General features: G+C 47.0%; 1 protein-coding gene across 1 annotated transcript; it reads right to left on the bottom strand.

Annotated features, from left to right (window-relative positions):
- Nucleotides 1–493: 493 nt before the first annotated feature.
- Nucleotides 494–12,302, bottom strand: LOC311124417 (uncharacterized protein; the record flags this gene model as incomplete). Its single annotated transcript, XM_084198572.1, has 8 exons — nt 12,223–12,302; nt 10,027–10,170; nt 9,760–9,849; nt 7,197–7,321; nt 5,189–5,294; nt 2,258–2,368; nt 1,143–2,113; nt 494–590 (listed from the first exon to the last, which is right to left on the bottom strand). Coding segments are annotated over exons 1-8 (1,677 nt in total), but the record flags the coding sequence as incomplete, so codon positions are not given.
- Between the last annotated feature and the right edge of the window lie 4,965 nt (nt 12,303–17,267).

Consider the following 17,267-nt stretch of genomic DNA (forward strand, 5'->3'; position numbering starts at 1 on the left):
GGGGTAACTCTCCTCCTCCACCACTACATAGGGAATAGTATAGAGGGGGTAACCCTCCTCCTCCTCCACTACATAGGGAATAGTATGGAGGGGGTAACTCTCCTCCTCCACCACTACATAGGGAATAGTATAGAGGGGGTAACTCTCCTCCACCACTACATAGGGAATAGTATAGAGGGGGTAACTCTCCTCCTCCACCACTACATAGGGAATAGTATAGAGGGGGTAACTCTCCTCCTCCTCCACTACATAGGGAATAGTATAGAGGGGGTAACTCTCCTCCTCCACCACTACATAGGGAATAGTATAGAGGGGGTAACTCTCCTCCTCCACCACTACATAGGGAATAGTATAGAGGGGGTAACTCTCCTCCTCCACCACTACATAGGGAATAGTATAGAGGGGGTACCTATCCTCCACCAGGGAATACAACGCCATTTGGAACATAACCTCTGATTTTAGACATAAATAATTATCCAACCATGAAACATACCTCGTCGTTGTCATCACAGAGCTGGCAGAGTCTCACACGTGATTGGTCCAGACAGAGGACATCACTGTACCTGTTCTTGATCTGATTGGACAGCTTCCTACACAGAGAGAGAGAGAGAGACAGAGAGAAGGAAGTTTAAAAAAAAGAGGGAGAGATTAGAATATCAACTGCCATTAGAGAGAGAGAGACAGACAGAGAGAGAGCGAGAGAGAGACAGACAGACAGAGAGAGCGAGAGAGAGAGACAGAGAGACAGAGAGAGCGAGAGAGAGAGACAGAGAAAGAGCCAGAGAGAACCAGAGAGAGCCAGAGACAGAGAGACAGAGAGCCAGAGAGAGAGAGAGTGAGACAGAGAGAGCCAGAGAGAGCCAGAGAGCCAGAGAGAGAGCCAGAGAGAGCCAGAGAGAGAGAGCCAGAGAGAAAGCCAGAGAGAGAGAGAGAGAGAGAGAGAGAGAGCCAGAGAAAGCCAGAGAGCCAGAGAGAGAGAGAGCCAGAGAAAGCCAGAAACAGAGAGACAGAGAGAGAGAGACAGAGCCAGAGAGAGAGAGAGCGACAGAGAGAGAGAGACAGAGAGCCAGAGACAGACAGAGAGCCAGAGACAGACAGAGAGAGAGACAGACAGAGAGAGAGACAGAGAGCCAGAGACTAACTTGCTGTAGTCAAAGCTACCAGTAGGAGGCTCCCTGCGTATCTCTTCATACTCCTGGTAGATTCCTTTCTTCTTGCTCCTCTTCACGTGCTCCACCAGCTCCAACACGCTCATCCCTACCCCATCAGGCATGTGTACAGACACCTCTTCCTGGGGACAAGGGTCCTCATCTGGCTCTGACGAGAGGTGGGGGCACTGGGATGCCGGGGGGTGGGGGGCGCGGGGGAGAGACTTCTGGGGGAGAGGAGGAACCCCTTCTACCTCATCCTCCTCCTCCTCCTCTCCTTCCCTCGCTTCCTCGTTCGGTGTTCCGTGGTCGGGCGCTTCTGACCTGTCACTCATCATAGCTCCTACTACTTTGGGGTGGAGGGGTGTGTCTGGGGGCGTGTCCGACTGGGGCGGGGGCTGGCGGCCATTCACGCCGTTAGCATTGGGGCTAGCGCCACTGACAACCCCAGACCTCACCCCCCCCCCAACGTTATTAACCCCCAACCCTGCCCTAACGCCCCCACTACCGGCAGAGCCGTTCCAGTGTTGGTGGTTAGTCTGTGGCCCAGAGCGCTGGGGGCTGCTCTGGACCTGGCCTCGAGTCCTGCCATTCACTGCACCACAGTGGATGTGTGGGTTAGCATTGCTATCGTCGTAGCAGTTGGAGTTAGCCGTAGCGGCTAACGCTAGCTCGGAGGCTAACGGTAGCGGTGAATCTGAGTGGGAGCCTGTGGAGGTTCGCGTAGCGTATAACGTAGCGGCGGCGCTAGCGTTGTGGGGCTCGAGGCTGTAGGAGCGCAACAGGCTGCCCACGCAGTCGTGCGTGTCGTGCGGGTGTGTGTGTGTCTCGCCTGGGGCGGTGTGTGTTTTGACACAGGACTGTATCCAGGCAACGTGGCTGTACTGGGAGGTTCCGTCCAGGTGCTCCGGAAGAGAAGAGACTGGGATGTGATTGGACAGCTCGTGGGCCTTCACTGTACACACCTGGGGAGGGAGAGAGAGAGAGAGACACTGTGACACACAAATACACACACCTGAGAGACACTGTTACACACACCTGAGAGACATGCTATTGCACCCACACAGTGACTTGAGGAGAAACATGAAAAACACACATGACCCCCGTACCCTCTCTCTCAGCTTCTCACGTACGAAGAGTCTGAGGACGGTGAAGGGAGCTCGGAACCAGAGAGGAGACGACACGATGAACACACACTTCAGACGCGCTGGGAACGCACCCTAGGAGACACACACACACACACACACAGGTAACGAGTCAATGAAAAAGACAGAAAGACAAAAGGAAGAGAAATAGAGAGAGAGGCTGCTTCCCCAATGCCACCCTATTCCCTATTTAGTGCATCCATTTGGACCAGAACCCTATGAGCCCCGGTCAAAAGTAGTGCACTATTTAAGGTATAGTGCATCGAGGACGTCGTCCCCAGTGACCGTACCCTAACCAAAAGCCATGGATTACAGACAGTTTCATGAAAGGCTTTGAGCTACCGCTTTCAAGGAACGGGACCAGCCTAAAGGCTCGAGCTACCGCTTTCAATGCTCGCTTAGAGGCAAACAACACTTAGCCAGGCACGAGAGCCCCTGCTGTCCCGGACGACTGCGTGATCTCGATCTCCGTAGCCGATGTGAGTAAGACTTTTAAAAACAGGTTAACACTGGCAAGGCCGTTGGGCCAGAAGGTATACCAGGGAGCATTCTCAGAGGTAACCTGTCTAAATGACTATCGCCCCGTAGCACTCACATCTGTTAACATGAAATGCTTTGAAAGGCTGGTCATGGCTCACATCAACATCATCATCATCCCAGACACCCTGGACCACTCCAATTCGCATACCGCCCAAACAGATCCACAGATGACGCAATCTATACTACACTCCACACTGCTCTCTCACACCTGGAAAAGAGGAACACCTATGTGAGTACGCCGTTCATTGACTACAGCTCAGTGTTCAACACTACAGTCCCCCTCCAAGCTCATCACAAAGCTAGGGACCCTGGGACTGAACACTTCCCTGTGCAACTGGGATCCTGGTCTTACTGACGGGCTGCCCCCTGGTGGTGAGGGTAGGTAACAACACATGACACGCTGACCGTCAACACAGGGGCCCCTCAGGGTTGTGTGCTTAGTCCCCTCCTGTACGCCCTGTTCACCCACGACTGTGCGGCCGTGCACGACTACAACCTCCACCACCATCACTAAAACGACACGACGGTGGTAGGCCCGATCACAGACAACGATGAGACAGCCTACAGGGAGGTCAGAGACATGGCAGTGTGGTGCCAGGACAACAACAACAACAACAACAACAACCTCTCCCTCAACATGGCAAGACAAAAAGAGCTGATCACGGACTACATAGACGTTGCTGTAGTGGAGCGGGTCGAGAGCTCCAAGCTCCTCGGCGTCCACACCACCAAGGACTTAACGTGGTCCTCCCGCACCAGCATAGTTGTGAAGGCGGCACGACACCGCCCGTTCCCCCCTCGAGAGATTGAAAAGATTTGGCATTGGCCCCTCAAATCCTCAAAAAGGTTCTACAGCTGCACCACCGAGAGCATCTCGACTGGCTGCATCAGTGCGTGGTACGGCAACTGCACCGTCCTCGAATCGCAAAGGCGCTACAGAGGGCGGTGCAGACGACGGCCCAGTGGCATCACTGGGCACGAGCTCCCTGCCCATCCAGGACCTCTGTACCAGGCGGCGTCAGAGGAAGGACCCAGACACCCAAGCCATAGCCCTGTTCACTCTGCTACCGCACGGCAAGCGGTACCAGAGAGCCAAGTCTGGGACCAAAAGGCTCCTGAACAGCTTCTACCCCCAAGCCATAAGACCGCTGAACAGTTCATCAAAATGGCTACCAGGACTATTTTCATTGATCCTTTTTTGCACTGACTCTCTTTCACTGGACTCCACACACACACACACACACTGGGCTCTACCCACACACACACACACTTAAACTGACAGTCCAACACACACTACATACGCTCACACACAAAACACACACTCTTCACATACGCTGCTGCTACTCTGTTTATTATCTATCCTGATTGTCACTTTTACCCCTAACTACCTGTTCATATTACTACCTGGTACCCCTGCACATTGACTCGGTACCGGTACCCCTGCACATTGACACGGTACCGGTACCCCTGCACATTGACACGGTACCGGTACCCCTGCACATTGACACGGTACCGGTACCCCTGCACATTGACACGGTACCGGTACCCCTGCACATTGACTCGGTACCGGTACCCCTGCACATTGACACGGTACCGGTACCCCTGCACATTGACTCAGTACTGGTACCCCTGCACATTGACTCAGTATCGGTACCCCTGCACATTGACTCAGTATCGGTACCCCTGCACATTGACACGGTACCGGTACCCCTGCACATTGACTCGGTACCGGTACCCCTGCACAATGACTCAGTATCGGTACCCCTGCACATTGACACGGTACCGGTACCCCTGCACATTGACTCGGTACCGGTACCCCTGCACATTGACACGGTACCGGTACCCCTGCACATTGACTCAGTACTGGTACCCCTGCACATTGACTCAGTATCGGTACCCCTGCACATTGACTCAGTATCGGTACCCCTGCACATTGACTCGGTACCGGTACCCCTGCACATTGACACGGTACCGGTACCCCTGCACATTGACTCAGTACTGGTACCCCTGCACATTGACTCAGTATCGGTACCCCTGCACATTGACTCAGTATCGGTACCCCTGCACATTGACACGGTACCGGTACCCCTGCACATTGACTCGGTACCGGTACCCCTGCACAATGACTCAGTATCGGTACCCCTGCACATTGACACGGTACCGGTACCCCTGCACATTGACTCGGTACCGGTACCCCTGCACATTGACTCGGTACTGGTATTCCTGCACATACTTTTTAACTCTGCATTGTTGGGAATGGACTCATCAGTCAGCATTTCACTGTAAAGTCTACACTTGTTGTATTCAGCACTAGGATTTGATAGGGAGTCATTCGGGACACGGGTGGTGGGTTACCTTGAGGAGGTCGAGGATCTTCACACAGAGCTCATAGTCAAAGTTCCCATAGCTGGAGTTGGTCATGTCATAGATGAATATCAAGCCATCTCTCTGGGTGTCAACACTGGAGAGAGGAAGGGAGGGAGGGAGGGGGGAGTTTTCTGTTAAGTACATTAAAGGATTGAGAGGTGAAGGAGACAAAGATAGGACTAATTAAGGAGAGAGAGAGTAGGACTAATTAAGGAGAGAGAGTAGGACTAATTAAGGAGAGAGAGAGAGAAGGACTAATTAAGGAGAGAGAGGGTAGGACTAATTAAGGAGAGAGAGAAGGACTAATTAAGGAAAGAGAGAGTAGAACTAATTAAGGAGAGAGAGTAGGACTAATTAAGGAGAGAGAGAGAGAGAAGGACTAATTAAGGAGAGAGAGAGTAGGACTAATTAAGGAGAGAGAGTAGGACTAATTAAAGAGAGAGAGAGAGAAGGACTAATTAAGGAGAGAGAGAGAGAGAAGGACTAATTAAGGAGAAAGAGAGTAGGACTAGTTAAGGAGAGAGAGAAGGACTAATTAAGGAGAGAGAGAGTAGGACTAATTAAGGAGAGAGAGAGTAGGACTAGTTAAGGAGAGAGAGTAGGACTAGTTAAGGAGAGAGAGAGTAGGACTAGTTAAGGAGAGAGAGAGTAGGACTAATTAAGCAGAGAGAGAGAGGACTAATTAAGGAGAGAGAGAGTAGGACTAGTTAAGGAGAGAGAGTAGGACTAGTTAAGGAGAGAGAGAGTAGGACTAGTTAAGGAGAGAGAGAGTAGGACTAATTAAGGAGAGAGAGAGAGGACTAATTAAGGAGAGAGAGAGTAGGACTAGTTAAGGAGAGAGAGTAGGACTAGTTAAGGAGAGAGAGAGTAGGACTAGTTAAGGAGAGAGAGAGTAGGACTAATTAAGGAGAGAGAGAGAGAGGACTAATTAAGGAGAGAGAGAGTAGGACTAATTAAGGAGGGAGAGAGTAGGACTAATTAAGGAGAGAGAGAGTAGGACTAATTAAGGAGAGAGAGAGAAGGACTAATTAAGGAGCGAGAGAGTAGGACTAATTAAGGAGAGAGAGAGTAGGACTAGTTAAGGAGGGAGAGAGTAGGACTAGTTAAGGAGAGAGAGAGTAGGACTAGTTAAGGAGAGAGAGAGAGGACTAATTAAGGAGAGAGAGTAGGACTAATTAAGGAGAGCGAGAGTAGGACTAATTAAGGAGAGAGAAGGACTAATTAAGGAGAGAGAGAGAAGGACTAATTAAGGAGAGAGAGAGTAGGACTAATTAAGGAGAGAGAGAGTAGGACTAATTAAGGAGAGAGAGAGTAGGACTAATTAAGGAGAGAGAAGGACTAATTAAGGAGAGAGAGAGAAGGACTAATTAAGGAGAGAGTAGGACTAATTAAAGAGAGAGAGAGTCGGACTAATTAAGGAGAGAGAGAGTAGGACTAATTAAGGAGAGAGAGTAGGACTAATTAAGGAGAGAGAGTAGGACTAATTAAGGAGAGAGAGTAGGACTAATTAAGGAGAGAGAGTAGGACTAATTAAGGAGAGAGAGAGTAGGACTAATTAAGGAGAGAGAGTAGGACTAATTAAGGAGAGAGAGAGTAGGACTAATTAAGGAGAGAGTAGGACTAGTTAAGGAGAGAGAGAATGACTAATTAAGGGAGAGAGAGCGTAGGACTAGTTAAGGAAAGAGAAAGAGTAGGACTAGTTAAGGAGAGAGAGAAGGACTAATTAAGGGAGAGAGTAGGACTAATTAAGGAGAGAGGGTATGACTAATGAGCGAGAGGACTAATTAAGGAGTGATAGAGAGAGTAGAACTAATTAAGGAAAGAGAAAGAGAGTAGGACTAATTAAGGGAGAGTGTAGGACTAATTAAGGAGAGGGGGAGAGTGAGACTAATTAAGGAGAGAGAGAGGGAAAGATACAATTATGAAGTGGGAGAGAGGAGAGAGACCGAGAAAAAGAGAGAAATAAAAAGAGAGAAATAAAGAGGGGGGTTGTCACCTCTCAATGGCTTTGTCCAGCTGAAAGATGATAGCCTGCAGCACAGCCTTATGGGTAGTGACGTCAGGGCGGTGGAGACGAGCGGTGAACAGAGCCAGGGCAGCACCCTTAGCATCACGACCAGGCTGAAACACACAGAGCTTTACAGTAAACACAACAAGACAGCATTCTAGCAGATCTTTACTTAGTCCTCATGAGCTTTACTGTAAACACAACAAGACAGCATTCTAGCAGATCTTTACTTAGTCCTCATGAGCTTTACTGTAAACACAACAAGACAGCATTCTAGCAGATCTTTACTTAGTCCTCATGAGCTTTACTGTAAACACAACAAGACAGCATTCTAGCAGATCTTTACTTAGTCCTCATGAGCTTTACTGTAAACACAACAAGACAGCATTCTAGCAGATCTTTACTTAGTCCTCATGAGCTTTACAGTAAACACAACAAGACAGCATTCTAGTAGATATTTAGTTAGTCCTCATGAGCTTTACAGTAAACACAACAAGACAGCATTCTAGCAGATATTTAGTTAGTCCTCGTGAGCTTTACTGTAAACTAGACAGCATTCTAGCAGATCTTTACTTAGTCCTCATGAGCTCTACTGTAAACACAACAAGACAGCATTCTAGTAGATATTTAGTTAGTCCTCATGAGCTTTACTGTAAACTAGACAGCATTCTAGCAGATCTTTACTTAGTCCTCATGAGCTTTACAATAAACACATTTTTTACATTTTAGTCATTTTAGCAGACGCTCTTATCCAGAGCGACTTACAGTTTTAGTGAGTGCATGCGTTTTTCATACTGGCCCCCCCGTGGGAATCGAACCCACAACCCTGGCGTTGCAAGCGCCATGCTCTACCAACTGAGCTACAGGAGGCCTCAAACACAACAAGACAGCATTCTAGTAGATCTTTACTTGACAGTCCTCATGAGCTTTACTGTAAACACAACAAGACAGTAGATCTTTCCTTGACAGTCCTCTCTCTGAATGTTATTTTCTTTTTCTACCTCTTTTCTCACATCCTCTCTTCACTTCCGTCTTTCTACCTCTCCCTCCTTCCCTCCATCCCCCCCTCACTTCCTCTCTCTCTCTCTAATTGGTGAGGGTTTGTTCAGACAGCCCCATTCATCATAAGACAACCCCTCAGGGAAAGAGGTAGAGAAGGAGTCAGACGGAGGGTGAGAGGGCCTGCTGCCTGTCAGTTCCCTCTTCTCCTCTGTTCCTCCCTCCTCTGTTCCTCCCTCCCTCTGTTCCTCCCTCCTCTCTCCCTCCCTATTCTCTCCCATCCATCTTCTCTTCCCTCCCTCTTCTCGCCCTTCCTCTTCTCTCTCTCCCTCCCTCCCTCTTCTCTCCCTCCCTCTTCCCATCCCTCTTCTCTCTCTCCCTCCCTCTTCTCTCCCCTCCCTCCCTCTTCTCTCCCCTCCCTCCCTCTTCTCTACCATCCATCTTCTCTCCCCTCTCCCCTCCCTCCCTCTTCTCTCGCTCCCTCCCTCCCTCCCTCTTCTCTCCCATCCCTCTTCTCTCCCCTCCCTCCCCTCCCTCTTCTCTCCCATCCCTCTTGTCTTCTCTTCTCTGACCCTGTATATAGTATGGTATTGAACTGACCCTGTATATAGTATGGTATTGAACTGACCCTGTATATAGTATGGTATTGAACTGACCCTGTATATAGTATGGTATTGGAACTGACCCTGTATATAGTATGGTATTGAACTGACCCTGTATATAGTATGGTATTGAACTGACCCTGTATATAGTATGGTATTGAACTGACCCTGTATATAGTATGGTATTGAACTGACCCTGTATATAGTATGGTATTGAACTGACCCTGTATATAGTATGGTATTGAACTGACCCTGTATATAGTATGGTATTGAACTGACCCTGTATATAGTATGGTATTGGAACTGACCCTGTATATAGTATGGTATTGAACTGACCCTGTATATAGTATGGTATTGGAACTGACCCTGTATATAGTACGGTATTGAACTGACCCTGTATATAGTATGTTACTTACTTATTGTGTTCTTCATATTTCTCCTGTGTTTTTTTCTAGTATTACATTGTTATTGATTAATGCATTGTTGGGTTTTGAGTTTGCAAGATAGGCATTTGACTGTACTTGTGCATGTGACATTAAAACTTTAGTATGGTGTTTTCCCGCTAATTGTATTTTGGAAAATGTTTGGAAAATCACATTTAATTGGCTGCTTCATTATATGAGTTCCATGTTCTGTTAATCTGTATCAGCATCATCTAAATGGGATTTCAGTCATTCTGAGTGGACGCCCTAACGTCATCCGTGGGTGGACGCCCTAACGTCATCCGTGGGTGGACGCCCTAACGTCATCCGTGGGTGGACGCCCTAACGTCATCCGTGGGTGGACGCCCTAACGTCATCCGTGGGTGGACGCACCAACGGGCTACGCACCCAAAGCACATGGGTCCGGTAAATTCAAAATCTTCCCGGTCACTTTGTCCAGCACCACATTTTCTTAACGGAAACCCTGACACACACACACACACACACACACACACACACAGGCCTCACCAGGACGGTGAACTTTCCGCTGAGCAGTTCAGAGCGGAGAGGTTCCTCGTCTGGGTTAATGTTGAAGATGCCCTCCTTAATCCTCGTGTTCTGATAAAGACCAATCACAGACATACAGGCAAGGTCAGGGGTCACCATTAGCACATACTGGCATAGGTGGGGAATTTACAGTGTATCTGGGACTAATACACACACACACACACACACACACACACACACACACACACACACACACACACACCAGTAGTGTCTGATCCCTCTCTGTACCTTGTATTCCTGGAAGAGGTCTATTGCTCGGGGGACGTCGAACTTGCGTGCCATGAGGAACTTGACGGCGGTTGGTTGAGAGACCAGGGCTGCACTGTGGGGCTGCTCCCTGCTACGCACCTCACTCAGGAACTCCTCCACCGCCTGGGGACGGACGGAGGGGACGGCGGGGGGAGGAGGGGTCAGAGGGGAGGTGGGGGGGACAAGGAATGGAAGTTACAGGGGATGAGAGGTGGGGATGAGAGAGGGGGATATTGGGGGGAGGCGTAAGAAGGGGGGGAGAGGAGACCAGACGAGAGAGGGGGATATTGAGGGGAGAGAGAGATTGGGGGAGGCATTAGAGGGGGGATATTTGAGGAGAGGGGGGAGAGGAGAGGACAGAGAAGTGGGGGAGTTATAAGAGGGGGAGAGGAGAGGTCAAAGAGTTGTTGACACTTGTGGCTCATGGTTGAACCCCTATGTGGTGTGTTGTGGTGGTGGTGCCTACAGTGCTCAGTGTAACCTACATCCCTAGGAAATGGCAAAGAGCTACCAAGCCCAGTCACTGCTTGGCTAAAATCAACAGCTACTCAACCTGAGTGGTTGGTTAATAGAAAGACAGTCACACAGATATATACATACAGCCTACTTCACGTGCTTGAACTGGGTGGACCTTAAGCTTCAACGAATATCCAGAACTGGGTGGACCTTAAACTTCAACGAATATCCAGTGACGTTAGTGATATCTAACCAGTGATTACATTTACATGTTAGTCATTTAGCAGACGCTCTTATCCAGAACGACTTACAGGAGCAATTAGGGTTAAGTGCCTTGCTCAAGGGCACATCGGCAGATTTTTCACCCAGTCGGCTCGGGGATTAGAACCAGCGACCTTTCGGTTACTGGAACGACGCTCTTAACCACTAAGCTACCTGCCGCCCGGTGATATTCAACATCATCAACTAGGTCCGTTTGACACTTGACAGCAGTTTATCCCATCTACTTCAATATCAATTTTTGGCAAAGCTGCACAGAGAGCTTGCCTCTCTCCCGGGAGTCTTGACCTTGCCTCAAAATGTGACTCCCGTTACAATTTCACGTAAAGCGGTAACATGATTCATATTTTGGGGGGGGAGATACCAACACTCGGAGAGCTAACGTTAATGTTACCGGTGTTAGAAAGCAAATAATGCGTGTTGCTAGCTTGAGTAGCTGCATTAGTCAAATAACTAGTTAGCTAAGAGATGGGAGTGACCGAGCAAGTCGTAGTTACTAGCTAGGACCATAGTTTTTACTCGTCTACTGTGGCCAATATAGTTTAATTAAAGACATTAAGAAACTGACTAGTTAAATCAAACAGATAAACTATGACAGTGTGGTCTAGCGTCAGCTAAATTATATCTGATGACAATCCCATCATCGATGACGAAAGAGAGTTAACGTTAACTAGCAATCTAGCCAGCCAGTTGAATGACGGCAACAAACTTTCTAGGAACTGGGAGCAAATTCTGTGAACCGATAGCTAGTTAGCTAACGTCCGTGTTATGACTTAGACCAAAACAACACTCAAAGCAAAACATGTCACTACTCGACGTATAACGCAACCTTGTACTGACATCTTTTTTACTTCAGAAATGGAAGTCGTATTTTGCCTCAAATTAAGCAGGAATGTAAAAAAATGTTTGTCTTACTATAGTTACCTAGCTAACAGGCTAGCAAGCTACATGTGGTTAGCCAAAGAGGATGTGGGTAAACAACTCGGTCTTCCTCTCGGGCTAACGTTAGCTGTCGCTAGGTAGCTATGTAGCCATCTGCGCTCAATGACTGACGACGTTAGTTAACGTTAGGTCTCAAACGGGGAAAAAAAAAAAACTAACTTAGCGAAAATAACAAATATAATCTAACCAGTGGAGATTGTAACTTTACTAAATATTTGCAAAGCAAAATGCTAGTCAGCCAGCTAAACGTTAGCAGTCTACTGGGAGTTGCAACTAGACGAGAGTGCTAAAGCAGCTAGCTAGAAGTAGCATACTAGCCTAGCGGCTGTCATAATATATGGGGAACCGGCCACGGATATTTACGAGACAGTATCCTCACCGAGGAGAACGCTGACATACAACCTAACCAAACATTGGGTTTATTATACAAATAATGGAAACCACAAATGTTAAAAATCCACGGTTTGACGATAGCACCATGGTAAACCAAGCCCTTACCAGTTCCTCCTGACTTGTCAAGGCCTCCGCCATCTTGAAGCCAAGGCAACGTCGTTGTCACTAGTTACCACAGCCACAAAGCCAGAATACTATACATTATTGTAAAAATTAATGAAATCAAAAATGAGCTTTTTGGTCAGGGGTGTAAGGTTTAAGGTTAGGCAGAAGGCTAGCAGTGTGGTTAAGGTTAGGTTTAAAGTCAGATTTTAAGAAGGTAAATTGTAAAAAAAAATAAAAAAATAGGCGGGGTTTAGCCATAATTCTGACATTGTGGTTGTGGTAACTAATGTTTAGTGCGATCCCTAATCCTTCGGACGTCCTTACCCTAAACCCTAACTTTAACCCCAAACCTTAACCTAACTTTACATTTTAACGTCAATGTCGTCCCAAGGATCCCGGGTTAACAAGACTACGGGTCGCCAAAGGGCTCACTCTACCAAAGGTCGTAGTTAGTGTTTACTTCTAATGCAGATGATGATTGAATTAATTCTGCACCGTTCTTTTAAAATGTTAGGTGACCCAACACATGGTGGAAAAGTATACAAGGTTTGGTTAATGACTGACAATGAATAACAAAAATTCATATCCATGTTGTGATGTTATTTTCCATACATGAATTTATGTAATGCAATAAAATAGACAGAACAGATTGCAACAGTTCAGTCATATAACAGCCTGAAAACGATTTTTATTGGACCATCACTTGAGTTGCCTGTCACAACAATTTACATCATATCATGGTTTTGTGTATTTTTTTTTACATGTTATGCTTCTGACATTCATTATCAACAAAATCACGATAGATATTTCCTGTGCAAGACAGTTGGCCATGGAGAGTGTCTCAACGGCACCCTAATCCCTATACATTAGTGCAGTATACAGGCAGTAGGGTGTAATTTGGGACAGATCCCATGTCCGAGGGTTTAGTAGGGAGCTACAGTGAGGGGGGAAAAAAAAGTATTTGATCCACCTGCTGATTTTTGTACGTTTGCCCACTGACAAAGACATGATCAGTCTATAATTTTAAATGGTAGGTTTATATGAACAGTGAGAGACAGAATAACAACAACAACAAAAAAATCCAGGAAAACGCATGTCAACAAATGACTGATCATTACATTTACATTATTTAGCAGACGCTCTTATCCAGAGCGACTTACAGGAGCAATTAGGGTTAAGTGCCTGATCATGTCTTTGTCAGTGGGCAAAGGTAAAAAAATCAGCGGTGGATCAAATACGTTTTTCCCCCCCACTGTACATGTAAATACAGGGAACAGCAGGGACAGACCAGTCTAATTTTAGACACTTTTTCCTCTCTCTGACATACAGTGGGGGAAAAAATTATTTAGTCAGCCACCAATTGTGCAAGTTCTCCCACTTAAAAAGATGAGAGAGGCCTGTAATTTTCATCATAGGTACACGTCAACTATGACAGACAAATTGAGGGAAAAAAAATAATTATCAGTGGTCTTGTATGTCTTCCATTTCCTAATAATTGCTCCCACAGTTGATTTCTTCAAACCAAGCTGCTTACCTATTGCAGATTCAGTCTTCCCAGCCTGGTGCAGGTCTACAATTTTGTTTCTGGTGTCCTTTGACAGCTCTTTGGTCTTGGCCATAGTGGAGTTTGGAGTGTGACTGTTTGAGGTTGTGGACAGGTTTCTTTTATACTGATAACAAGTTCAAACAGGTGCCATTAATACAGGTAACGAGTGGAGGACAGAGGAGCCTCTTAAAGAAGAAGTTACAGGTCTGTGAGAGCCAGAAATCTTGCTTGTTTGTAGGTGACCAAATACTTATTTTCCACCATAATTTGCAAATAAATTCATTAAAAATCCTACAATGTGATTTTCTGGATTTTTTCTCTCTCATTTTGTCTGTCATAGTTGACGTGTACCTATGATGAAAATTACAGGCCTCTCTCATCTTTTTAAGTGGGAGAACTTGCACAATTGGTGGCTGACTAAATACTTTTTTCCCCCCACTGTAACTTCTTCTGGCTGCAAACTACAAGCGCAGGGTTATAGACGTCCCAAATGGCACCCTATTCCCTACATAGTGCACTACTTATGTTTCCCTATATAGTGCCCATACTACCCTATGGACTCTGGCCAAAAGCAGTGCACTTTAGAGTGGCATTTGGGATGCAGCCATAGAATGGATGAAATCCTGCCAGACTTACACTGTCAGGACCCCTAAAGCTGAGGATCCACAGAGAGAGATCATATTGAAACAAACAGCGCCAAGGGGTTGAATAGTGAATAGAAGTCCTACTGTATTGATTCTGATAGAACAGTTTCATTGGGTGGGTGGCTCTCTCTCTCTCTCTCTCTCTCATCATCATCAACAACAGACAGACTAACCTGTTATCATCACTGTCCCTCCCATCATCATCAACAACAGACAGACTAACCTGTTATCATCACTGTCCCTCCCATCATCATCAACAACAGACAGACCAACCTGTTATCATCACTGTCCCTCCCATCATCAACAACAGACTGATCTGTTATCATCACTGTCCCTCCTATCATCAACAACAGACAGACTAACCAGTTATCATCACTGTCCCTCCTATCATCATCAACAACAGACTGACCTGTTATCATCACTGTCCCTCCTATCATCAGCAACAGACAGACTAACCAGTTATCATCACTGTCCCTCCAATCATCAACAACAGACTAACCTGTTATCATCACTGTCCCTCCTATCATCATCAACAACAGACTAACCTGTTATCATCACTGTCCCTCCTATCATCATCAACAACAGACTAACCTGTTATCATCACTGTCCCTCCCATCATCAACAGACAGACTAACCTGTTATCATCACTGTCCCTCCAATCATCAACAGACAGACCAACCTGTTATCATCACTGTCCCTCCCATCATCAACAGACAGACCAACCTGTTATCATCACTGTCCCTCCTATCATCATCAACAACAGACAGACTAACCTGTTATCATCACTGTCCCTCCTATCATCATCAACAACAGACAGACTAACCTGTTATCATCACTGTCCCTCCTATCATCAACAACAGACAGACTAACCTGTTATCATCACTGTCCCTCCCATCATCAACAGACAGACTAACCTGTTATCATCACTGTACCTCCCATCATCAACAGACAGACTAACCTGTTATCATCACTGTCCCTCCCATCATCAACAGACAGACTAACCTGTTATCATCACTGTCCCTCCCATCATCAACAGACAGACCAACCTGTTTATATAGTGAATGGCTGACATAGCTTCTGACTGAGGAGAGCATATTGGGGGCGTCCCAATAACATTTCCTTTCTCCGGGAAGCGGGCACTCATTCAGTACTTTTCACTAAACCAAAAACCATTGGATTGGTAGAGGCTATCATATTTACTATACCACTCATTTCCTTTCAAACCAGTGAAGGGAAGTGAACAAGTGCACACTCTGGGAGGAAGGAGAGATGATTGGGACGCACCTAAACTCAGCAACAAAAAAAGAAACGTCCCTTTTTCAGGACCCTGTCTTTCCAAACTTCACAGGTCTTCATTGTAAAGGGTTTAAACACTGTTTCCCATGCTTGTTCAATGAACCATAAACAATTAATGAACATGCACCTGTGGAACGGTCGTTAAGACTAACAGCTTACAGACGGTAGGCAATTAAAGTCACAGTTATGAAGACTTAGGACACTAAAGAGGCCTTTCTACTGACTCTGAAAAACACCAAAAGAAAGATGCCCAGGGTCCCTGCTCATCTGCGAGAACGTGCCTTCGGCATGCTGCAAGGAGACATGAGGACTGCAGATGTGGCCAGGGCAAAAAATTGCAATGTCCGTACTGTGAGACACCTAAGACAGCGCTACAGGGAGACAGGACGGACAGCTGATCGTCCTCGCAGTGGCAGACCACGTGTAACAACACCTGCACAGGATCGGTACATCCGAACATCACACCTGTGGGACAGGTACAGGATGGCAACAACAGCTGCCCGAGTTACACCAGGAATGCACAATCCCTCCATCAGTGCTCAGACTGTCCGCAATAGGCTGAGAGGCTGGACTGAGGGCTTGTAGGCCTGTTGTAAGGCAGGTCCTCACCAGACATCACCAGCAACAACGTCGCATATGGGCACAAACCCACCGTCGCTGGACCAGACAGGACTGGCAAAAAGTGCTCTTCACTGACGAGTCAAGGTTTTGTCTCACCAGGGGTGATGGTCGGATTTGCGTTTATCGTCGAAGGAATGAGCGTTACACCGAGGCCTGTACTCTGGAGCGGGATCGATTTGGAGGTGGAGGGTCCGTCATGGTCTGGGGCGGTGTGTCACAGCATCATCGGACTGAGCTTGTTGTCATTGCAGGCAATCTCAACGCTGTGCGTTACAGGGAAGACATCATCCTCCCTCATGTGGGACCCTTCCTGCAGGCTCATCCTGACATGACCCTCCAGCATGACAATGCCACCAGCCATACTGCTCGTTCTGTGCGTGATTTCCTGCAAGACAGGAATGTCAGTGTTCTGCCATGGCCAGCGAAGAGCCCGGATGTTAATCCAATTGAGCACGTCTGGGACCTGTTGGATCAGAGGGTGAGGGCTAGGGCCATTCCCCCCCAGAAATGTCCGGGAACTTGCAGGTGCCTTGGTGGAAGAGTGGGGTAACATCTCACAGCAAGAACTGGCAAATCTGGTGCAGTCCACGAGGAAGAGATGCACTGCAGTACTTAATGCAGCTGGTGGCCACACCAGATACTGACCGTTACTTTTGATTTTGACCCCCCCCCCCCCTTTGTTAAGGGACACATTATTCAATTTATGTTAGTCACGTGTCTGTGGAACTTGTTCAGTTTATGTCTCAGTTGTTGAATCTTGTGATGTTCATACAAATATTTACACATGTTAAGTTTGCTGAAAATAAATAAAACGCAGTTGACAGTGAGAGGACGTTTCTTTTTTTTTTTGCTGAGTTTATGTAGCTATCAAATCATCCAAATCCCCATGAGCCAATAGGAACGTTTAGATGATGATTGTGATCCCGCCCTTTAAGATC

This window comes from Coregonus lavaretus (genome assembly GCF_964263955.1).
Source record: "Coregonus lavaretus genome assembly, contig: HAP1_SCAFFOLD_6259, whole genome shotgun sequence".
NCBI classification, from domain to species: domain Eukaryota; kingdom Metazoa; phylum Chordata; class Actinopteri; order Salmoniformes; family Salmonidae; genus Coregonus; species Coregonus lavaretus.